Source organism: Eptesicus fuscus, chromosome 14, assembly GCF_027574615.1.
Source record: "Eptesicus fuscus isolate TK198812 chromosome 14, DD_ASM_mEF_20220401, whole genome shotgun sequence".
NCBI lineage: Eukaryota > Metazoa > Chordata > Mammalia > Chiroptera > Vespertilionidae > Eptesicus > Eptesicus fuscus.
Window position 1 is genome coordinate 32,905,537 of NC_072486.1, and position 24,828 is coordinate 32,930,364.

The following is a 24,828-nucleotide window of genomic DNA, read 5'->3' on the forward strand; positions in this document are numbered from 1 at the left end:
TCTGAGTTGTAACCTAGACTGGCCCCATTAATTAAGGGTTTTCTTGATTATATTCTAGCTAAGAGATGTTTGAAGGTTGATTTGCAAACAAAAGTGTCCCTGACTAAAAAAAAATACGTAATTTAAAAAGTCCAAAGGAAACTTCCTTTCGATTTGTGGAGTGGTAGACTGTGATAATTTTACCAACAGGGACTGAAAAATATGGAAGAATTTTCTCACAGTGTCTCATGCTATCTTTTCACTTATGCACCTGAGTAATATAGCTAACATTTTGTAGTTTGCTTTGCTTTGTTTTGTTTTAAGTAAAACTTTCCTAATTAATGTAAAATCTTTGGAGAACTGTAGGATTTGTTCACTACATGGCCTTTCACTTAATGACAAACATTTACTTTGTCATCACTTCTCTAAATTACTCAGGATATCTTTAATTCTATTCCTTTTAGGTTTTTGATTCTAGAAGGGAGAATCAGAGGCAGGACTAGAATCTGGGCCTCCTGATTCCAAGTTCTTAACACTGATTATATTGAAGAGGATATAAGACAAAACATCACTTTCATTTCCCTTAGCTGTGTAAATAGGCTGTGTTTCTTGGAAATGATGAGAGGCAATTGAATTTAACTTTCTTTTCCATAGAGCCAACACGCACTTTTAAAATGAGGGTCTCCAGGCTACTTACTGTGTTTAACAATGTTTTCCTTTTTCTGATGTTGCAATTCCTCTAAAGGAAAGGGAACCTTAAAAAAGAGAAAGAGCCCTAGCTGGTTTGGTTCAGTGGATAGAGCGTCAGCTTGTGGACTGAAGGGCCCCAGGTTCAATTCTGGTCAAGGGCACATGCTTGGGTTGCAGGCTCGAACCCCAGTAGGGGGTGTGCAGGAGGCAGCCCATCAATGATCCTCTCTCATCATTGATTTTTTCTCTCTCTCTCTCTCCCTCACCCTTCCTCTCTTAAATCAATAAAAATATATTTAAGAGAGAGAGAGAAATTTCTCTCTGTATTTGTACCCCTGGCCTTTCTGTCTCTGATATTGAATATAAGGTCTTTCCTGTCCATAGCTGTTAAAAACTGACTCTTAGATGAATAAGCTGGAAATAGGATGGTCTCTATTAAATCTGCATTTTTTTATTTTATTTTTTTGCTTTATAAATAAAAATCAGATTCTTTTCTTCCATTGTAGTTTATTTCTCCCAGTTTGCTAAAATGAAAGCCTGGTGTAGTTTTTTCCTTGTGCCAATTCTTCCCTCACGTTAGTCATTCCTCTGACTAACTAAAAGGAAACTGCAACCTGCAGAGAATCGCCTGAAGCGTTAGGGAGAGAAAACTTGTAACAGCTGTCTGGTGCCTGGCCAAGGGGCAAAGTTCCCTCATTGGATAAAAACCATTTTTCTCCTCTTATCCATTGCTTCCCACTGCACTACTTCCCAAGGCCCTCTACAAACACACAGTTCTGCCAAGCATAACATGATCACACCTAGCCAGCTGTGGCCGCCAGCCATGAGAGATAGGCCCTGAACCATGGCCTGTGGCTGTTGGGTTTACCCTTTCATCTCACGGTTTGTCTAGGCAGGTCTCTTTTTCTCTTCTACACTTTTTGCGGTATTATTTCCAGCAAGATAATGACATTCTAAACTTTTGTAAATTGCTCTTTTCATTTTACGCAGATAAGCTCCTTGATTTATGTCGTTCAGTCACAGGAGCTAAATTAGCGGAAGTCAGGCCAATGATAGAAAGCTGGAGGCAGGAATAAATGGACCTCTACAGTATATTCAGATGGACCATGTTAATGCGTAGAATTTAAAACTATATACACACAGAGAAAAATCCACTTGATTTTTCATACCTGGAATGTAAAGCTGCAATAGGAAAACTTTATAGGATTTTCTAAAGGAAAATAGTTGAATATGCTCGTTGGCTTTAGGTGGACCATTTCCCACACTCTCTTTTTCCTGTATGGAATTTCTCTTTCCTATTTCGCTCTTACCTGCATCCTTTGCTTGGCATCTCAAGCTATTTTTAGATCTGTGTGCTCCACAGCTATATGATATCAAAGGAAAAATTCCTCTGGTTTTTAACGTACTATAATAACACTATTTGGTTCAAACTGTACTATCTTAAACCTCAGGGAGCAACTCTACCAAATCACTTTCATTTGTAAAAGCACAGTGGGGACGTGGACCTGCGAGATTGCACAGAGCAACCTGGAGGAAAAAGATCTTATACAAACACTGGCAGCATGCCACGAGGAAAAGTTGCCATAAAAAAAAAATACATGCATTTTCAAAGATCATTTTATAGTGGTCAATAGAAACCAGGTTTTCCTTCTTTTCTTCTTTTTTCTAGATTTTATTACACTAAAACCTTTTTGTCAGTGGTGAGCAACGAGAAAAATGTCATATTTGTTTCATCGCTAAATGTTCATATCTTCATCCATCTATACTTTTTCATATTAAAAACTTGAATTATTTGAAAATGTGATACCAAAAAACTGTGGCATCAATATCATCATATTATTTCTTTTGAAATTTTGGCTACTGCATAACTACAGCTGCAAAGTCCAAAGAGATTTTTTTTCCTGAAGTTGGAGGGCTGTTTCAAAAATATGCAGGCAAAATTTTGCTTCTGCTTTGATTTTAATGATAGACCAACCAGATTGTACCGCAAGCATTGTAAGCTTTAAGCCCCCTATAAATTGCCTTTAACTGAGCCTCAAACAGGCAGCCTCTAATTGGACAAGAGCTTTGAATCACTTGAGCTCCATATCCATTCTGAGTTGCAGCTTAATCTATTTAATATGGTGTTCCTTCCATTATAGAGTTGAAATTGCACTTGGATGAAGGCTAAGTGCTAGAAGCAGTGACTGCAGACACAAACTTAGATCTTTAGACCAACATGCAGCTAAGACTATGCTAAGTAATAACCAAATGACTAATATTCTAGGGTATTTCTATTCTCTTTGGTGCAGACCTGGGACACATAAATGGATATCAAGAAAATATCAGTTTATTGAGACCAGTTATACAATATTTTGTGTGTGTGTGTGTGTGTGTGTGAAAGATAAAGATAGTTTCAAATTAATTTAAAAAATCATTAACAGATTTATTTTTGTACAACTTTGTGATATTTTTCTAACTTAGTGAGCCATTGGTATAATATTGGGCCAGGGTCATATATTGTGACTTTAAAGCTATCTCAGTATCTTTAGTTCCCTGAGGATGACCCTGTTATGCTTTGATTAAGAAGTATGATATATTTTGGGCTTTTGACGGGATTCTAATTAATGCCTCATATAAATGGTTCAGTTCAGTGGAAATTATTCCCAATTTGTCAAAAAACTAAAATATGGAAAAAGCAGCACATTCTTAAAGCTTTCCTCAATGTCACTCATTTTCTTCTCTATGCCGGTGTCATGTACTAGTAGCCAAAGTTTGCCATTCTAAAAGAATGCCTTAGCTCAGTAAGAATTCAAATGTGGTAACGGAATTATTCTGCAGTAACTTACTAAATTACAATATACTGAAATCATAAAATAAATGTAGAAAGCAGGAGTGGAGATATGTACTTAAAAAGTAATTATAAAGTAATTATTCCTGTTCTTTGGATAAAGATAGCAAATCATCTATTTTCTGCTAGTATGTTTCACTTTTCCACCAGGGGGCAGGATATGCTAACTATTGCACTGGTGGACACTAAAAGGCACTCAGGCAATTTTAGACAGAAGTGAGAAAGTTCCACAGATCCTTTAGGGGAAGAGCTGTTGAGTTGTTCACGGTATTAATTTTCACACCAGTTATAAATATGGTTTGAATTTAAAAATGAAATCTTAAATTAATTAAAAGAAATGGAAAATAATGGCTTTCATATTCCCATGTTTGCTGATTACTTTCCTAAAAATTATTCGACTCAAATTTCATGTATTTTTACAAGAAATAAACATTTTTATAGGAACAAAGCTTGCTGTGGAAACTTTAGAAAATACAGGTAAATAGGTATAATTTATAATATTTTTGTGAGAGAAGATTGGATTTAGATATATCTGAGGTCAACTGCATTTATTTCTAAGTACAAGTGATTCTACATTGATCCCGTTCACCATTCCTTTAATATTTTCAGTGATAAGCCTTTGTATTAGAATAAAGTAGAAATGTCTCAGGTGCATGAACAATACTCCCCTCATTTTTTTTCAGTGTCCAAGCAAAACCTATGACCCACTGATCAAATCCACCCGAGATTTTCCGGATGACGTCATCAGTTTCATCAAGCGGCACCCTGTGATGTATAAGTCAGTATATCCAGTTGCGGGAGGACCAACATTCAAGCGAATCAATGTGGATTACAGGCTGACGCAGATTGTGGTGGATCACGTGGTGGCAGAAGATGGCCAGTATGATGTAATGTTTCTTGGAACAGGTACCCTAGAACAAGATTATGCTTTCCTTCTAAGGCATTTTTCATTATTATACAAATAAAACAAAACTTCAAAATTATGTATTGATCAAAACCAGAATGAGTACTTATTAGTTAATATCTAGTCTGTAATTTTTTGTTGTGTTCAAATGCCTCGATCTTTATTTATCGGAATATTACCACTTACCCCTCTCCACACCCACTCCTACCTCTTTTCTCATTAGTTCTCTTGGGTTTTAAGTACCTAGGGAGTTTGGAGATCACCTTGCTGGGGAATTCTGCAGACCAAGATAGATGCATCTCTTTCCATGTGGTCACTCATGAGTTAGTATTTCTTAAAATTGCATAACATGCCCTAGCTTGTTTGGCTCAGTGGATAGAGCATCGGCCTTCGAACTGAAGGGTCCCAGGTTTGATTCCGGTCAAGGGCACATGCCCAGGTTGTGGACTTGACCCCAGTAGGGGTGTGCAGGAGGCAGCTGATCAATGATTCTTTCTCATCATTGATGTTTCTATCTCTCTCTCCCTCTCCCATCCTTTCTGAAATCAATAAAAATATATTTTTAAAAATTGCATAACACGTGCTCTTAATTGACAATCCTAAATGTCTTCCAGCCTCCTTTAGTATTTATTTGAGATTTTAAAATATATTTGTATATTAGGATTGCAATGTACCGGCTGTAGAGTAGGTTCCCAGTATCTATTTGTTGTATGACTATGGACTAAAATTAAACAAGCAGGACAAAGCAGTGTTTCTTTATCTTCAGACATCACATTTGCCTTTCCCTACCGAGATATTTGATAAGCCCTGCCCCAAAGGATCCTTTCACCCAGTTTTGAGAAGCAGTGACTTAAGATGAGTTAAGATGGCTTTTCAAAATACTTAAGCATTGCTTTGTAAAGTTCTTTAAGTAGAATCTTCTTGAAGATACTTTTTCTTATCCTTGAATTTTGTGGATTATGTATCACTTACATTATTGAACCTGTTTTATTTATTTATTATTTTGTCTGCCAACTCAGTAGTTATAAAATGAAAAAAGAATACTTTTTTTTTTTTTCCAGAAAGAGAACTATTGCTGATTTAGCACGTCTCAGAAATAAAAATATTATCCCCCTGGCCAGTGTGTCTCAGTTGGTTGGGCATTGTCCCCTGCACCAGGAGGTTGCTGGTGTGATTCCCAGTCAAGGACACATGCCCAGGGTTGCAGGCTCCACCCCCAGTAGGAGGCATATAGGAGGCAGCCCTTCAATGTTGCCCTCTCACAAAAAAACAACCACCACAACAAAAAAACAAAAACAAAAACCAATAAACTATTTTTTCAAAAAATGTATTATCTGATAGTATCATATGAATTCTAATGGCAGTAAATAAAGCATGTATCATTAATACAAAAGCACTGCATCTTAGTATGTAATATAATGGATCAAGCATTGCATACTGATAGAAATGAATGGGTTTCCAAACAATGAACTTTTTATTGGAGTAGGAAATAGAAGTACAGAACAACTTTAGAATACTTTTATCCTAAAAATCTATTGGTTCTACAGAAGTTGGATTTACTAGGAATCCTGTGTGTAGCAGACTCCAATTGTTCTCCAGAAACCAGTCAAACCTGATTGTGTTGCAGTGGTAAAAAATCAAGGAAAAAATCCCAATGCCACGGAGATTGTTACTGAAACATCAAAACTTGAAATAATCAGGTGTCACTAATTCTGATGAGTTTGCCACTTAGTTTCTGCTGCCTACCCAAAGCTCATTCCTAGGTTTTGAACATTTCCGTGTCATAAATGCCATTCTGCCACTAGGTGGTACTACCTAACTTTTACTGATTACATTATAGGGATGCTAAGATAGATTTTCAATCGTGACATTTGGAAATTTTATATTTAATATTTTTAAAGATTCCAGAGTTATTAAAAAACAGAGAAAATAATCTAGACTAACTTGTGCAAACAGGATTATTACCATACATGTTAATACCCTCTAACCCCAGTGCTTAGAACTTTAAAAGCATCTATTTTGTATAAGTTAATTTGCAAATGGGATTCTTTTCTTCTAAAATGTTCCTTAGATTGTCTTTCTGTAATGGTGTGTCCCCTTACAGAACTGCAACGTAAGATTCCTACTTAAGGCATCTTTTAAAAAATGTTGATTTTTGGTTTATATTATTAAACGTTTAATAGTCTTAAATTTAACTGAAATAATTTTAAACAAAACTTTAATTTCTAGCCAACCAATAATGTTTATGTGTATAAAATACATTTGATTAGTGAGCTACTGTTTCCTCCATGTAGATAACGTCAATAATTTCTCTTTTAAACATATGGGTTTTTTTTTTAATATTTTCTTTATAAAGATGTGTTTTATGAAATAAAAGCTATAATGTTTTGGGAAGGGAGAATCATATACATTAAGCTTTATTTCGTGCATGCTTTATTTAATCTTATTTCTTGAAAGGTATTTAGAAAAAAATTACGGTGTTATCTGAAGGTTGCTAGGAATATGCTTACAACTGAACATTGAAGGAGAAATAGCAGGATTATGGGTAATGTGTTTTTTTTTTTTCAGACATTGGAACGGTCCTAAAAGTTGTTAGCATTTCAAAGGAGAAGTGGAATATGGAAGAGGTAGTATTGGAGGAGTTGCAGATATTCAAGGTAAGACTCCATCCAGAGTTTTGGGAAAAGAGATGGAGCTGAGTGGGCTTTGATATAGGGTGTTTTAACATCATCACTTTTCTGGGAGAATTGCTTGCAAACAACTTCTTTCTTTTCCTTCTCCTTAAGCTATGGCAAAAGATGTTTAAAACAGGAATAGGACTCACATTCCCCTGTAGAATACCACTGAATTCGGGGCTCCTGGGTTGCCCCTCATTACTGCATTCTCTGAGCCTATGGCCAGACAAATTGCCACAGTGGATGAAAGCCTATATCTTTTTTTACTATCCAGATGCTTTTCTACTTTATCAATTTTATTTTTCAAAATTTCCTCATTTGGATTTGAGAGAACTGGAAGAGTATTCTCATGTGCCCTTGCTTTTCTGTAAGAACATTAAAAAAAAAAAAAAAGTTGCATGAAAGTTAGTTTTCACATATGTTAAATTCCCCTTGCCCACTAAAAGAGTTAGTATACCTAAAATAATAGCTCTCCAGATTTTGGGAATGTCTTTGACTTTTCACAGTAAATTTGAGTTGTGGCATTCTTTGTAGATCCTTAATGAAATTCAATATAGAATTATTTTCTGAAAATAACATTAGAAATAAAATTGCATTTCTTAGAAGAGCTTTTAAAAATATGCTAAGCCTTTTATAACATTTTTTGTTGAACTATTTTATTGAAATGGACTGTTTCCGTGTAAACATTTTTTTGCCCTAGAAGAGAGTAGAGCCTTCCACTGTGAAGGGCTCAAGTTAAATAACATGCTGGGTTCTACAGAATCCTGTTTACATTGTGAAGTTAATAGTGGTCAAGGAGTTAACAAGAAAAAAAGACCTGCTATCTGGCATCTACCAAAAATAAAATCTATATCAAATATAAATGTGAATCCAGAAGCCAAAAATAAAGCCCCAAACATAGATAGGTACATTACAATAAGTTTCCTTCAGTGGCTGTCAGTGGTTAAGAAAACTGTTTAAATTCCACTGTTAAGATTAAATAACAACAAAAAAAGATTAAATAATGAACCTGTTTTGTTAGAACTTATTGGCTAGGACTTTCTTGCTTTAAAGTTTTATATTCATATGCTTTCGTAAACTTTTTACATTTGCTATTGTTTTTCAATTAGTAAATATTGACAGGTGAGAAATAAATGAATTTAGATAAATAGATGAAAATATTTAAAACATTTCATCTTTTTTAGTTTGGAAGCTTTTTGTGTTCAGATGTCTGATTTTGTACTTCATGCATAGAGGCATCTTTTCTACAAAACTGGCCCTAGTTTATATCAAGGTATCATGTGCATCAGCATTTTGCAGAGTTCCGTAAAGAATGTGGTCATCCACAAGGAGCACTATAACTCTTCAGAACTCTGCTACTTGAACACAGTTTTTCAACTACTGATCTAAGTAAGAGCAGAAAAAGGTAATAAATAATTATGGAGATGTTCTTGTCAACACTAGTTTGAACTACATGGAAGCAGTTAAGATAAGCAGAAGAAGGAGAAACCTTTTGGGTACCTGGGAATGATTTTCAATATAGTGTTTCTCATACAGTTAGGTGATTATTCTTTAATAAAATGCTTTAAAAGAACTGTTTTGGGGAAAAAAATTTAAAGGTAGAATTACTACCCATTGGGAGGAAGTAGCAAACATTAAGATCCTTTCCTTCCCTATATAACAGAGCCTTGAAGTTTACTTCGTTGATCTTTGGTACAAGATAAAACAACTTACTGGCTACTATAAAAGATTCTTAATGATCATTTAATATTTGATTTCTTTTTCAGCACTCATCAATCATCTTGAACATGGAGTTGTCTTTGAAACAGGTATTTTCTTAACTTTTTTGTGAAAATTAACCACAAAGCAACAGGATGATTGAACTAGAGTTTATTTTTAGAGAAAATTCATTGAAATTGAAAACTAAATTATAAATAATAGAAAAAACTTTAGATTATGTGTTTATTTTATAACCGATTAAAGACTATTGCTTCAGTCTTGCCTTAGGATTAAATGAAACCAAATTTCATTCATTGAATAACATATTCTCTCCTTCCTGTGGCTCTTGAAAATTGAACTCTCTTTCTGTCAAGGCCATAAAGTAATTCATGTAGAACAACAGCCCTAATCATTAAAAATGGTTTTTAATCAGGAAGTCTAGGAGTTAGACTCTGAACTGTGGTGGCAAATAACCCAACAGTTAACCTCCCACCTATCATTTAATATCTGACTCCCACAATCAATTTCCTCAACAGCAAAGTTAGAAAAATAATATCCACCTCCTAATAAATAGGATGCCAAATGCACACTTTTGAACTGAGAGCTGGAACATTTTATGTGTGAAGTAAATGGTAGCTAATAATAATAATAATAATTAATATGACTTCACAGTTCTCAGATATGATATGCCAAGTCCCAGTTGATTCAAGAGATTAAAACTTGCATTCCTATTTTTATATGTACCCCTAAAGTTTAAGAAAGCCACATGATAATATGTTCTACATTAAAGTTTTGCTAAAATTGTCTTACACAGGTATGCCTAGTATGGTAGAGGGATTATTAAAAAAAGATCTAAATAGGTTTCTTCTTCAATATTTTCCATTAATTTGTTCATCCACTCAATATTTAGTACTTCAAGACCTACTGCTGTCCTTGGAGGGTACAGAAATGCATGAATGGCATAGCCCTTAGTCTTTGGAAGCTATGGTAGAGCTGGGAGCCAGAGGATCTGCTGACAATGCAGAGAACAATGGAAGCATGTACCAGGGAGACAGGGTGGTGGGGTGGCAGGGGGAGGAACTGGTCTAAAAGGAAGCCAAGGGAGCAGGGGAAGATAGCTACAAAACAGAGATATGTAACCTGAGCCATCAAGGATGTTGCAGTTAACCAGATAAATATAAAGGGAGATGGTTGGAGAAGCATATGCCAAGTAGAAGAGGAGAATGTTTGAAAAGGTGTGAAGAGCGAGAGACCATAGTGTATTCTAATAAGTTTCAGTACAATTAGAGCAAAGGACGTATCTGTGCTCCAGGGACAAGGGACTAGAAATGAGTCTGGGAAAATAAGACCAGAGCAAGATTAGGTACATTTTTGTACGTCCTCCTAAAAAGTTTAATAGCTTTTTCTAAGGATAATGAAATCCTTAAGCAGGAGGGAGTGGTGATAAGATTTTCCTTTTAGAAAGGTAAAAAGGAAGGAAGGAAGGAAGGAAGGAAGGAAGGAAGGAAGGAAGGGAGGGAGGGAGGGAGGGAGGGAGGGAGGGAGGGAGGAAGGAAGGAAGGAAGGAAGGAAGGAAGGAAGGAAGGAAGGAAGGAAGGAAGGGAAGGAAGGAAGGAAGGAAGGAAGGAAGGAAGGAAGAGAGGGAGGGAAAAAAAGACCAGTCTGGTATGACAGTGCTTAAGATGGATTGATTGACCTTTGGGTTAGAGGTGGGGGTTGTTGGAAAACAAGGCTGAAGCCAGTGGGAATATTAGGACACTTACAAGTAATCCAGGAAAGAAATGATAAGAACTGAGACAGGCAGTGGCGGTGAAGAGGGAGAAGAGGAAATGGATTAGAGAGTTCTATATGAGAGAATGGAAAAGATAAGGTGACAGGTCGAAGGAGAGAGAAAGTTGATTAAAGACAACTCCCAGATTTGTGTCTTGGGTGGCTAAAGATGGTGCCTCTTGCCAAGGTGTAGATTTAGGGAAATCAGTGTGTCTACATTTTTGTTTTCAAGATACCTCTAGTCTTTGTGTAATAAGGGTAAAGGAATGAGAACAGAAAACAGAGAGACCCAACAATTAAAGCAAAGAAAAGAATCATCAAAGGAAACAGAAGTCAGGCAGAAATAAAGAGGAAGAACCAGAGAAAGTAAAGAGGGTTTCAAGTCTTTAGTGTCAAACACTATGGAGAATTGAAGTAAAACAAATACTAAAAAATGTGCATTATATTTAGTCACCAGGAAGTCTCAACTGACAGTTTAATAGGTAAAAGATTTCTGTAGGTTGAGTACATGTATGTTATTTGTGCCGATATCTATTTTCTCATATTATTTTTCTTCACATAGAGTTTCACATGGTCCCCTGAGTTGGCCATGAGTTCTTGAAGGCACACACTATGGCTCATGCACTTGTACCACACCCCCCCCCCCTTCCCCAATCCCTCACCACCACGCCATACACTCAAGTGAATATATATAGGAAGCCGTGCATTATTTTCAGAACTTCTTCTCAAAATGTAACTGTATTTGCTGGGTTTTTCAGTATCCTGCAGCCTTTCACTTGTGATAAGATATCCCTCAAGTCTCCCTAGTATTTTCTTCACAGTGATACCAAATACTTTTTCTCCCACTTAACCCCATTTCCTTCAGGGACCAGTATGTACTTCATTAGCAAATGAAAAGGTTAGTTAAAACCACAGGAAAGTTTCCTAAATCTCTTTTCAGTCATCTCTTCCACAAGAAACTGTGTCAGGCGAAGACCATCAGCATCGCCTATAGTATGTGTGCTTGATATACTCTACCAAAGAATATTTTCAACGATTGAGAAGGAATTTGACATCTTAATTCTTCAGTCTAGCAGCTGGTTTTTAACCTTCTTCAATTACTGCCAAGGTTACTCTAGCCCAATAGAATGCTGTCCATTTTAGTACCAAGGTCTTCAAATCACCATCCTGTCAGGAGTAGGAGTGATTGACTTCTCTTACTCTTTGTTATGTGTCTGTACAAGTGTTTATTATGGGCAGGACACCTTAGGAGACAGATTTAGTTCTGTGATGTGGTATTCAAGAAAGGGAAGTTCTTAAGACTAGTTTGAAAGATGCTGCTAATTCATTTGTTTTGCTTGCTTTGCAGCAACAATTGTACATTGGTTCCCGAGATGGATTGGTTCAGCTCTCACTGCACAGATGTGACACTTATGGGAAAGCTTGTGCAGACTGTTGTCTCGCCAGAGACCCCTACTGTGCCTGGGATGGAACTTCATGCTCTCGATATACACCCACTTCAAAAAGGTAAGATGCACATGGAGTTCATATGACACCTTCCTTTCTATGCAATGAATATTTGAATATTTCACATGAATACCGTGTCTTATAGTTTAGATGAAAGAGAAAATATTATATAGAAAACATGGTCTACAGTAGGAATATTAAAATTCTTTATTTTATAGTTTAGCATAACACTAGATTTTGACGTAGAAAGAATGTGAAATTCTGAAATATGGAATTTTAAAAAATTCTGATAAATTGTTTATATTCTTTTCCTTCATTGATGTTAAACACAATTAAAATATTTTTTCTCTCTATTCCTTTACTCTTTCTACCTTCCTCCCTCTTTCCCGTCATATTTCAATATGTACTCATTGTTTTGCATATCATGTGTAGATATATATGTTTGTAAAAGTGTGGGTTGCATGCAATCCATAGCATATCCAGTGACTTGGTACAATTTTACTTTTATAGTAGTAACTCTAACTTGACCAATTTCTGCCACTCAGATATACTTCAACATCAAAATGTGCCCTCCCATTTGTAGTTCATTGCTTTATGTGTCTTAAAAACAATGCTATTTTGAGTTAGTAATTCCCAGCTAGGGATTTATGCTACACACACATGTAAAAGTTGTATGTTCAGAGATGTTCATTTCAGCATTGTTTTCAACAGCAAAATTAAAGGCAAGACCCTGACTGCCCATCAGTATGACTGAAGCTGGCTAAATATATCATGATATATATATTTTTAATGTGGAATATAGTAGTAGCACTATTTTCTAAAATATTGTCAAAGTACATTTTCCTCTAGGTAAAAAGTCAGTGAATTGTATATGGCATTTTAAAAAATCTTTAGGTTTTATTAACAAAATAAGATAACAGGAGAGCTATGTTAGTTCCACTACTGCCTATGCACTTTTTCTTTCCAAATTTTACTGATTTGTCAAAATGCAAATTTCAGGGATCACAGACTGAAGATATAGTATAATAGCAGATACTGACTAAAATTAGGAGGTGTTTTATAATCCTTGGAATCTCTAAATTAATTGTGAGTAGAGATTATTACAAAATTGAAAGTAAAAAGTCACCAACATTTTATTAAAGATTTTGTTCAAGAATATGCTCAGCACAGTGAGTATTTGGGGAATACTTTTCTTTTCTACAAGCTAAAAAGTAAGAATTCTCATTAGCTGGTAATAAATCTTCAGTTTGATGAATTGACCCTGTTGCTTAAGAAGTCAAGATTTTAAAACATTCTTGACCTATGTACCTTATACTGTCATAAGTTTTCTTGTACTTCCCAAGACTGTACTTTTACCGGCAGACATGCCACTGTGATGTTCCCCCTTATCAGCACATTGTCCACGTGAGCCAAAAAGTGTGTATAATAGATGACTCTTGCACAAGGTTAACATTACCCTTAAGGAACAGTCTAGATCAGGGGTCCTCAAACTACGGCCCGCGGGCCACATGCGGCCCGCCGAGGACATTTATCCGGCCCGCCGGGTGTTTTTGCCGCTGCTGCCTGTCCTGCTTAGCAGCCGACTTAGCAGTGTGCACAGGAATTTGTTCATAGTGGTTTTTTTAAACTATAGTCCGGCCCTCCAACGGTCTGAGGGACAGTGAACTGGCCCCCTGTTTAAAAAGTTTGAGGACCCCTGCTCTAGATATTGCCAAAGGTTTGCAGTGACTTCTGTGATAGCTGAAGTGGCAATATAAAATAGCCAAAGCAAAGATATATTGTAATTATGTAACACTTGTTTAAATTTAGCAATGTTTTTTTCTTTTTTCATACAATAGTCACTATTTTCTCTTAAAGAAAATATGTAACAATAATGCAAGAAAACATTATTTATTATTACTATCATCAACATTGTCATCTCAAGTGCATACCAGCAGATACAAATAACATCTTGCCATTCACACCATATCAAGCTTGTACTTCTATTTCAAGTGACAGTATTTAACTTATTGCTTAATCAAATCTATGTAAGACTGAATCTTAATATGATAATGTGTTTTGTATGTGAGTGTACTTTCCTACCCACTAAAGTTCTTTATGTCTTAATACTTACCCATGGCTGACTTAAAAAGAGGGTAGGTATGATTTGATGTATATAAATGTGGATTATATTTATAGTCAACCTATTTTGTTGTCAAATATTAAAGAAAAAGAACACTGTAGTAGTTTAGTAAGATTCAGATCATCTCATTGCTCAAATAGGATTCATGCCATTAAGACTCTACTACGACTACTACTATTTGATTTAATGTTAGAGTGATTGGAATATTGACCTACATTTAAGTTGGGCAGTAAGATAAGCATAGTTCTGCTTCTGCCACTATTATTAGTGTTAGCTGTAAATTTTCTATATTTTAATTATCTTGTTTGAAGTTCTAAACAGTTAAATCCCTTTTCCATAGGCGAGCTAGACGCCAAGATGTTAAGTATGGAGACCCAATCACCCAGTGCTGGGATATAGAAGAGAGTAAGTATAGGTTTAATATGCTCTTCTCTCATTTAAAACTTTAAGCTTAGTCTTTGTGTGTCTTTTCATTATATAACTTAAAACATCTATTATATAGGAAGATCTCGTTTTGTGAAATGCTTGTATTCTGGGAAAGCAGTGGGAGATTTTATAAATCAACACCCTGTCCATGTGCCTAAGTGAATAATCCTTTGTTATATCATTGTTTCATGTGTCCTTTAACATTTCTATACATTTTTTTCTTTTTTACTGCCATATCTATCCTTGTAAAGTTTGAGAACTACTATTAAAGATAAAACAGGATATAGTCCAAAACATATGGACATTTAGAGAAAACTCAGAGACCTTGCCAGAAAAGTCTGATAGCAGGGTAGGCTAGGCACTTATTAGAAAGAAGTGTTAGGTAGCTTATGCATTATTTTTAATCACTTATTAATTCAGGTCTTCAATCAGTAAATACTTATTAGTGACTTGCATGTGCAAATAATTATCTCAGTTGTACTTTGTGAGACAAAGACACTCCTTAGAGAGCTTATAATTCTTTGGGGAGATGTCATAAGGCACAATTAGTGATAAGGCAATTTAGCAAAGAGAGATCACTAGAGGCTGCATAGTTCAGAGGAAATTTCATAGAAAGTTGAATATCTGAATATGATAAGTACAGAGTGGAGAATAGACAGGTGATTTGTTGAATAAGTGTGCAAACAGAGAAAAATCTATAAAATTATATATTCTAGAGCTTTAGTTACTTTCCACTGTCAGGCTCTGCCATCAGATAGGAAGTATAAGTGCACATACTCATGGACACGCATACGCGCGCACACACACGCACACACATGCACACACACAGATGGAGAAAGAAAAGAACTGCCTACCCTTCATCACATTGTCAGTAACCACCCTATAACTGAATAAACAACCCAAATTTTGTAGTCTATTACTTATGATCCAGCAATATTTCTATAATTTTAAAATAAAACAATTACTTATAATTCATAATTTCATTCTCCTGAAAAATAAGCTAGGGACTAGAATTGTATTTTGAGTTCTCATTCTGATATGTACATGACTCATAGTCATGTTCAGTGTTTTCTTTGAAAATCATCACTGGGTGCTAAGTGTACAGTTTTCCGTGTGTGCATATGAGGTTTATCAGGAAATATTAGATAAATTGAAGAAGATATCAATGAACAAAAAGAAAACAACCTGCACACAATGCAATATGCAGATGATGTATCATAGAATTGTACATTTGAAACCTATATGATTTTATTAACCAATGTCACTCCAATAAATTCAATTATAAAAACACAAAAAGAAAATGTGTGCATTCATGGAACTTATATTCAAGTGTGTATTAGGGGAGGTAATAGGCAATAAACATAAAAACAAATAATATGTGTGTTCTGTCAGATGATGATAAATATTATGAAGAGTTATAAAACACAATTGCTGCCTAAGGCACTTACAATTATCGTCTCCACTTCACCATATCCCATTCTTGCTATAACCCACTGCACACAGACTTTTCTCATCATCATCATCATCACTTGACCCAATCCATTTGTTTTCAAGGTCACTAGCAATTTCTACTTTGCCAAATCCAATGATCAATTTTTAGTTTTCATTTTTACTTAATCTCTAACTCCTTTCTTAAAACACCTTCATTATTTGACTTCCATGCAGTGCTATTCTGGTTCATATGGCCCCATGAAAACTGATTGTTGATTATGTAGAAAATTTGTGAGCTGGTTTTAAACCATTGGTAATTTGAATCAGCCTGCAACCCTGGTATGTGCCCTGACTAGGAATCAAACCAGCAACGTTATGGTGCACAGGGCGACACCCAACCAACTGAGCCACACTGGTCAGGGCACCTTTTGAGTGTTCTTAGCTTTCTTTTTCAACCCACCACCTGAATATTCAATCTCTGCCTATTCACTCCTTAGTACCATCAATGGAAATACTACCATACTCACAAATTCACTATCTAATTCTGAACTTCCTCTGTATGCCAGACTTGTAAGCTCATATGCCTATCAAGAACCCCTCTTAGATGCCTAAAATCATCTGAAATTATATTTGTGAGAGAATTCTTATCTTTTCCAAAACTTACCTGTTTGGCAGAATTTCTCATATTAATAAATAGCACCACTGTTCCAACTGCTTGGGACAAAAGCAGCCAGTTATTTTTCTTGTATTATTATTTCCAGTCAAATTAACAACTGTGTGTCCGAAGGCCATTGTTTTTACTGATTTGAAAAAGGATTTCATACAGTCTGCTCACTATTTCACTTTATTAGCTGATTTTTCTAATTTGTCTTTTATTAAAAGACAATTCCTTGGTTGAATCAGTTTAATTGAGTTCCTCTTGAGCCCTTGCCCATCACCTAATAATCAACCTGCATCCTCCCTGCTTTGTTCATTAACTCCCTTTGCTCAGGAAAACGGTATCTGTTACTGTGAAATGATGCATGTCTTGCTCTTCCAGATCGGCACTGGTGATCTTTCTGTGCATTAGGAATTTATTATCTGTGAAAATTGTAGTTATAATATGTTCAGTTGGCAGAGATAGTGGATAGATTACAGATTCCAAATGGAATCCACACATTTTGAAGGTTAGATTATAGACAGACAGATAATAATGGTGTCAGCAGGCTTCACTTAACCATGGCTGGTAAAACACGAATAAGTTCAAAAGAAGTTTCTTGAAACGAAGCCTGACCAATGGGTGTTATGTACAGTCATGGTATTTGCTGATAATTTTGTGCATAGATTTAGGATTCACGTAGGTCCCTTAAGCCTTACTCTCATTTATGCCTAAAATGCTAAGTAGGCCCATCTGCAGAATTGAGACATCTGAACAGATGATGAAAAAGTGCATGTTTGGGCCAGGCTGAGCAGCCGTCATTTTTTATTTGATCAAATTTGAGCTACAGATCTTAGATCACACATGGGACACAGCCTTTGGCTACTCAGGATGGAACGTATTTCAGATGGTGCAGTTGATTTACGGAATAAGGTGTCTGACACACTGCTCCCTTAGCATCCCATTAACTATCTTATAGTAAATGCATGCTGGGCTAAAGTATCCTTTGAATAAAATAATATACAGGCTAGGGCAAAGCAGGTATACAGTTGTATGGAAGGTAATACAATACTTAATACACAATAATACAAGAATAAACTCTGTCTCGTGTACTCACAACTGGAAACCTACCTTTACCCCAGCCTGTATTTTGGTAAGTAATATAGATAAGGTCCTGGTTCTGAGTATGGGAGCCTCTAGCTTATTATCATTATAGAATTGCATCAAGTATAGACCACTGTACTTACTTTTCTGACATCAAAATATCTTAATGTTATATGGTCAACTTTGTGGACCAATTTATGATAGGAGTTCTCTTTAAAAGTTAAGTAAATTGCTCTTCCAGAACTACCTTCAAAATTGGTTATATTTTATACAAATTAAAAGGTGTTAAAGCATTAAAAGATGTTAATAGTGTATTCATTTCAGCTCAGAGAAAGAGAGTCAATGTTTAGAGTTAGACCTGGTGAATTCTTATTTTCAAATGTCAATTGCAAATAGTTAATATGTTCATGAAAGAGTGAAAATTACAAGGAAGAGATAGAGTTTTAAAAATCAATCTGTTAGATAATATTTGACTTTTAGGTAATAATATTATAACATGAATTTCCTTTCTCTTTAATAATGTGTATGAATCTTTCCCCCATGGCATCTGTTCTAAATTAGTCTATTTTCCCATTGCTTTTAAAATCAGGTCAAGGTTAATCTCCTATTCCATGTTTGCTTTCCAGGCATTACTCACGAAGCTGCTGATGAAAAGGTGATTTTTGGCATTGAATTTAATTCAACTTTTCTGGAATGTATACCTAAATCCCAGCAAGCATCTATTAAGTGGTATATCCAGCGGGCAGGAGAGGAACACCGAGAGGAGGTAAGTCATTGCCATCAAAAAGGCTCACCTTGAGGAAAATAGTATAAAACTTAAATCGGGTTTTGTTTGTGAGAGACGTTCAACTTCTAGTGCCATATGGTGCTCTCGTCGCTATTTGATAAAAAGGAAAATAACAGCTTATACCCATTAACACCAAAGGCTACAACACCTTTGAGGTAAGAATAGCCCAATGTAATAAAAATATTAATAAAATATATTTAACAGAAGGTTGAATGTTTAAAAAGAAATATGTGTATTTTAAAAATAATTTTTCTCCTAGAATGTCTGTATTTTAGAACAATTCCCTGACCAAGAACAAGAACACAATATTTCCCCTCATTGAAGCACAAGGACTAAATTTTAGCTCAAATTGTGTTCAGTTTAGGTCATAAAATGACACATGTCAAGTATGTATAAAAATAAATGAAATATATATCTTACGTATAGTTGGATAAGTATCTGGACATATGTCCATTTTCACTCTCCTGTATTAAAATTAAATCAACAGAGGGAAAAGTAATATGGACGTTCTGTTCATCTTTGGACTTTTTTCTGGTTCAGTCATTCTAACACATATGTGTGATTGAAACATATCACGAGATTTTATGAGGTCTAAAGATGTCAATGTAAGGGGATGAGTTGGGTAGTCTGAGAAATCCTGTATTAATATTTTTTGAATGTCATGAAACAAAGGTTAATTGGCAGAATTCTTTCAGTACCTAAAAGAAAACCGATGACACTCACTCTAGAGTTCTAAAATTCCCAATATTAAAACTAAAACACTGTAATGAATAATGGAATGAGCGCAGGATTCAGAATTCCTTTGGTCATATCACTGAGCCCCAATGGGCCAGAATTTTATAACAAAATAAATCCAAAAGTTATTGTGAAAATAAAACGGAAAAAATACATACAAGAATGTGAATTTCAAAGCAAAGGATTACTCACAAGTGTAAAGTACGCATATAAAATTGCAGATACTCTCAGGGAGGATGTGTAAAACAGGAAATAGCGCTGGTCATGTGTTCAGCTTGACTGCTGAGCATTTATGAGCAGGTTGTAACTTCTCGAACACTCCATTTCTCTGTCATATATGGAGGTGACCAAATGTTCTCTGAAATAGCAGCCTCCTGGATAAGTCTATAGACATTTAAAATAGTATATACAACCGACTAAATATTAGTATGGAACAGTGGTTGTCAGCTGCAGGGGACTTTGCTCTCAGAGTGCTCACATTTGGCAACATTTTGGTTGTCACAACCTAGGTGGGAGGGGTGGAGGGTGCTAGTGGGTAGAGATCAGAGGTCGGGGACTGTGCTGAGTAGCCCACAAGGCACAATCTCTCACAATGAAGAATTAGCTGGCCCCAGTTTCAGTGCTGAGTTAAGAAACCTTGGGGTAGTCTCAAATTGTATCATAAGAAATTGGTTCAAAGATATGTTCCCCCGTTATACAGGGTGGAGCAAAAGTATATTTACAGTTGTTCGTATGGAAAATAATACAATAATTAATAAATAATAATACAAGAATAAACTCTGTTTCATGTACTCACAACTATAAATCTATTTTTGCCCCACCCTGTATTAAAAAGTTAGTGTCATTCTCTTCATCAATCTTTAAGAATACATTATATCAAAATAATGACACAACATGTTAATACCAAAGGAATAATTTTGTCCTTATTAAGTCAAATTGACCCAGTAAAACTTGATTCTTTTTTTTTCTTTATTGATTAAGATATTACATATATAAACTTGATTCTTCATTATTACTGACATCCATAAATTCTAAAATGATGGCCTATCCATACTAAATGTTTATTTTAAGGGTCCTAATTTACCAGTATATATTGAAATATTATCTGGCATAAAAGTTTATTTTATTTTGACATATAGAGCACTTACTTTTTATCCAAGAAATATTGGAAGTCCTGGCTGGTTTGGGTCAGTGGATAGAGCATAAGTCTGCAGACTGAAGGGTCCCAGGTTTGATTCCAGTCAAGGGCACTTACCTCCATTGCAAGCTCGATCGGGACCCATGCGGGAGGCAACCAATTGATGTGTCCCTCTCACATTGATGTTTCTCTCTCTCGGCACTGGTGATCTTTCTGTGCATTAGGAATTTATTATCTGTGAAAACTGTATCTAAAAATCAATGGAAAAATATTCTCATGTGAGGATTAACAATATATACTAGTATATATGAAAAATGTTATCTGAATGTTTTAACATACTGAGTTTCTATTAGATACATTGCAATATTTTAAATGTCCCAAATCAGTATTTTCAATTTTATAGTTAATAAAGTTTGATCATTTCTTTTCAGTTATAGACTTACATTTGACTATGCATGTTTGCATTCACATCTTTCATCCTCCTGAAAATGTTATGCATTACTTTAGTTTACTTTTTAACAGTATATCATAAGTCATGGTGGTACCATGCTCCATGAATTTCAATGGAGCAGAAATAGTATATTTATTGAATTTTACTTAAAAGTATCTGAGCTGTAATATTTCAAATGGTATATTCATTTATCTTTGTAAATAGCTAGTCACACTTGGTCCAGGTTCTGCCATACTGCTTCCTGAGCTGAGGAAAGGGGCCAGATCCACACTAGGTTTGAAACAGTTTCCCCAGCAGGATACCTTCTGCTCCTTACCAGGGAGGTCACAGTTTGGAATCTTTCCTCCCCTCAAAATAAGCCTGAGGGAGGGACCAGGATCTCCTGTGGCACAGAGGCTGTCACCAGGTTTTTCTCTGCCAAGGGGAGGACACTTCCTCACTGAGCTGTTTCACAGTTGGGTGCTGCTGGGAAGGTCATGAGTCAGTTATCTGCTGACTTTCTTGTAAAGCTGTGCTGGAAATGGATGATGTTTATGCTAAAATGAGCGAGTTAATCGGCAGTCCCCAAGCTTCTGTTGAACTTTGGGGATCTTGAGGAATAGAAGAGGCAATACCTCATGCCATTTGCAGTAGTCTTTTTTCTGTGGATTTTTAAAACATTTTATAAAGCATCTTCAAATGTTTGCATTTTTCCCTTTATAAGTCTTTGTTTTATTTTGTTCTTTTAATTATAAAGGTAATATCAATGGTTTTGAAAATATAGTAACATATAAAGAACTATGAGGCCTCTAAGCATAGATAAGCACAAATACTCTATTTTGATGTCTATTCCAGCATTTCTCCCCCCACTAAACCATTACATTGTGAGCAGTTTCCCTTGTCATTCAACTTTAATACCATATTTTTTTCTGTCCGTACGCCCACTGTCCTGATGTCACAGTCATCATGAATGTTCCATGTTTTATTTAAATAGCTCATGTTTTATCTCAAAAAAAGTAAGCAACTTTCCTATATCTAAATCTTTCTCTACTTTTCTATTTTCTTCAGACAAACCCTTAACAGAAAAATAAATAAGATTAATTGTCTATATGGCTTGGGATAAACAACTGTATATTGCCAATTTTCCATTAAAACCACCCTACTGGTGCCTTTTCTGACCTCCTGAGGCAACATTTCATATTATAATTTAAGAAAATTATTTTGATATGGAAAAGTATTATTTTGTGTTAATGTCTATTTCTTTGAATATTACTGGATGTTAATTATCTTTTCATGTTTCTTGGCTAGTAGCTTCAGTTGTAGCTGGTAAATTGCCCTAACATTTGCTTCGTTTACATCAATGTATTTATTTAAAAATTATTTTATCCAGCCATTTATATATGTTAGATATTAACATTTTAATATTATGCATATTAGAAATAACTTTTTACTATGTTATTGCTGAAAGTTTTTGTGTTTCTAACATACAAAAGATTTATAATTTATATTTATCACTTATATAAATCGATTGGTTTATATCTATATGTTTCTCACTTATGCTTAAAAATTACTTGTTTGATGAAATGGAAAATACATATTTTTTAATTATTTTACGATTTTATTTTTAAAATTATAATTCACATTTTATATTTACATTTACTCAAACATTAAATAAATCTAAGGGTTAGGTATGTATACATTCATTTTTTTTTCTTTTAAATTATGAGCCAGTTGCCTCAGCACTATTTTTAAATATATTTCTTCTGTTTGTTGAAGAAAGGAGATATTCCTGCAACCCCAGTCACATGTAGGACGTGTGCGATTCTTTAGCTATGAAAGGAATGACAGGTGAATTATCTGCAAAGGAATTGCCATTAGGCTGCTATTATCAGAGAACGAAGTCCCTGACCTTTACCTGCTGCTTAATACCTAAATGTCCTTTGTCTCTTCCCATGTGACTCTTCTCATTTTAAATGAATTGCCCTTCATTGAAGATCTACATTTAATAATGCCAAATATATTATCATTGTTCACATTAGGCAAATGGACAGTCAACCCCAGTTCAAGCATGGTTTTGATTTGTAAGGCTGAGCAGTTTTTACTTATCACTTTAGAGTGGAGAAAATTCCATGAGTTTAAATTAGTGGCCGGAGATTACATTATCTCTTTGTAGAGGAGCTGAATCTTCTAAATTGACTGTGCTGACAGTTCACTGTCGAGACACAGTCTGCATAAAGCATCCTGTTCCAGCATGGAATGAAAGCATTACAATGACTGAGAATGCAAAGTAGGCAAATGTTAATCAACCACTTAATTTCTGGGTCACAGATTTCTATCTCTAGATTGCAAAAGTCCTATGAAAATATGGCATTCAAAATATATTTTGTTAGAGATACCACTTCATATTTTTGAAATTTTAGAAAAAAAAATAACTTACACAATCTAATAGACATTAAATAAATCCAGGAAGCCTAAAATTTATTTTTAATATATTTTTATTGATTTCAGAGAGGAAGGGAGAAGGAAAGAGAGACAGAAACATCAGTGCTGAGAGAGAATCATTGATTGGCTGCCTCTTGCCCACCCCCTACTGGGGATTGAGCCCACAACCCGGGCCTATGCCCTTGACTAGAATCGAACCTGGGACCCTTCAGTCTGCAGGCTAATGCTCTATCCACTGAGCCAAACCAGCTAGGGCTTATTAAATAAGTTTATATCTGTAGGTAAAAAACCAAAGTAAAACTAAGCACTTCATGGAAGCAAGAAAAGGCGAAGAAGGATCATAATGGAGTAATGAAATGCCAGGTGTCTAAGAAACTCTGAGTCCTGTGGGGGGCGGAAGCAGTATGGAAGGAGGGAAGGGAGCTAGACTTCAGAGCACAACAATGTAAACAGGATGCAAACAGAGAACAGCGAAAACAATGACAAAGTGTTGCATATTTTGTGTGAAATCAAAGTGGTAATTCCTTCCTGTCAGGATATTAAAGAGAACAATAAAAAGTAGTGAGATGCAGCTGTGACAATCTTTAAACCCACATTAAACAGTTTAAACGTTAGCAAGAATACCAGCTATGAAAAGAAATCGAGAGCTGAACTGGAAAGATAGTTACCTGCTTTGATTGTCGTGCTAAAAACCACAGGTCATTTTCTATTAAAAGAATTACAGAAATAAAGGTTTCAGAACGTCACTTCTCCAACAACATGTAATGTTGCTCATAATACTTCACACTTTAACCTTCAAAGAGCTTTACTTTTAACACCCCCCTCCCCCCCAAAAAAAAAAAAAAAAAAAAAAAACACAACACACCACCATATGCTATGTCACCAACTTGATAAATGGGAGACCGAGCACGGAAGATAAATGAGTTATCATCAGAAGCCTAGCAGATAGGGACCAGAACCTAGGCTTATGGAGTCAGTGTTTGTATTCTAAGGTGTATTTAAATTTTAAAAAAAGCATTTCTAAAGTAAAATTATTTAAAAATAAAAAAATATATATATACTAGTATACCCAGTGTGTTAAATTTGAGATTGATGTTTCTGTTTCAGCCTGGCCTTTTAGAACCCTACCAATTCCATTTATTTTAGGGCACAAGACTCCTATGGCTACTGAGGATGTAAGTGAATTCACGATTAGTTTGTGTTACGATAGCATTAAAAAATGTCCGGTCCTTCAGAATACATTCCTTAGAAAAAATGCCCCACCCCCAGCTCACCCAATGGGCAAAGTGAGGGAAAGAAACACACAAAACCCTCATGGGGTGGCTTCAGTGTAGAGCGAAGGCAGGGCTGGAGACCATTCAGCCTCATCAACCAGGGATCTGCTCCGTGACCTGCCTGTGGCCTCGTGTGGTACCCCACCGGCTGCACTTCCCTGGCACAGAGGGTGGTTGGCCATATACTCGTTAGTTGACTGGGCTGGTAGCCAGAGATGTTTCTTTTCCTTTTCTCATATTTCCAGAATTGAAGGATTTTTCCTCCATATTTTTCACATAAAGATGCGGAGCGTAGTCCACCCACTGTGAA

At 35.5% G+C, this 24,828-nt stretch overlaps 1 protein-coding gene across 1 annotated transcript in view; it reads left to right on the top strand.

Annotated features, from left to right (window-relative positions):
- Positions 1 to 24,828, top strand: part of SEMA3D (semaphorin 3D) — a 195,192-nt gene that overhangs the window by 164,945 nt on the left and 5,419 nt on the right. Inside the window, exons 12-17 of the mRNA XM_008149524.3 lie at positions 4,183 to 4,405; positions 6,972 to 7,060; positions 8,845 to 8,886; positions 11,895 to 12,052; positions 14,455 to 14,519; positions 18,339 to 18,478. Coding sequence (XP_008147746.2) covers positions 4,183 to 4,405; positions 6,972 to 7,060; positions 8,845 to 8,886; positions 11,895 to 12,052; positions 14,455 to 14,519; positions 18,339 to 18,478 — 717 coding nt within the window. The remainder of the gene's footprint in view (positions 1 to 4,182; positions 4,406 to 6,971; positions 7,061 to 8,844; positions 8,887 to 11,894; positions 12,053 to 14,454; positions 14,520 to 18,338; positions 18,479 to 24,828) is intronic.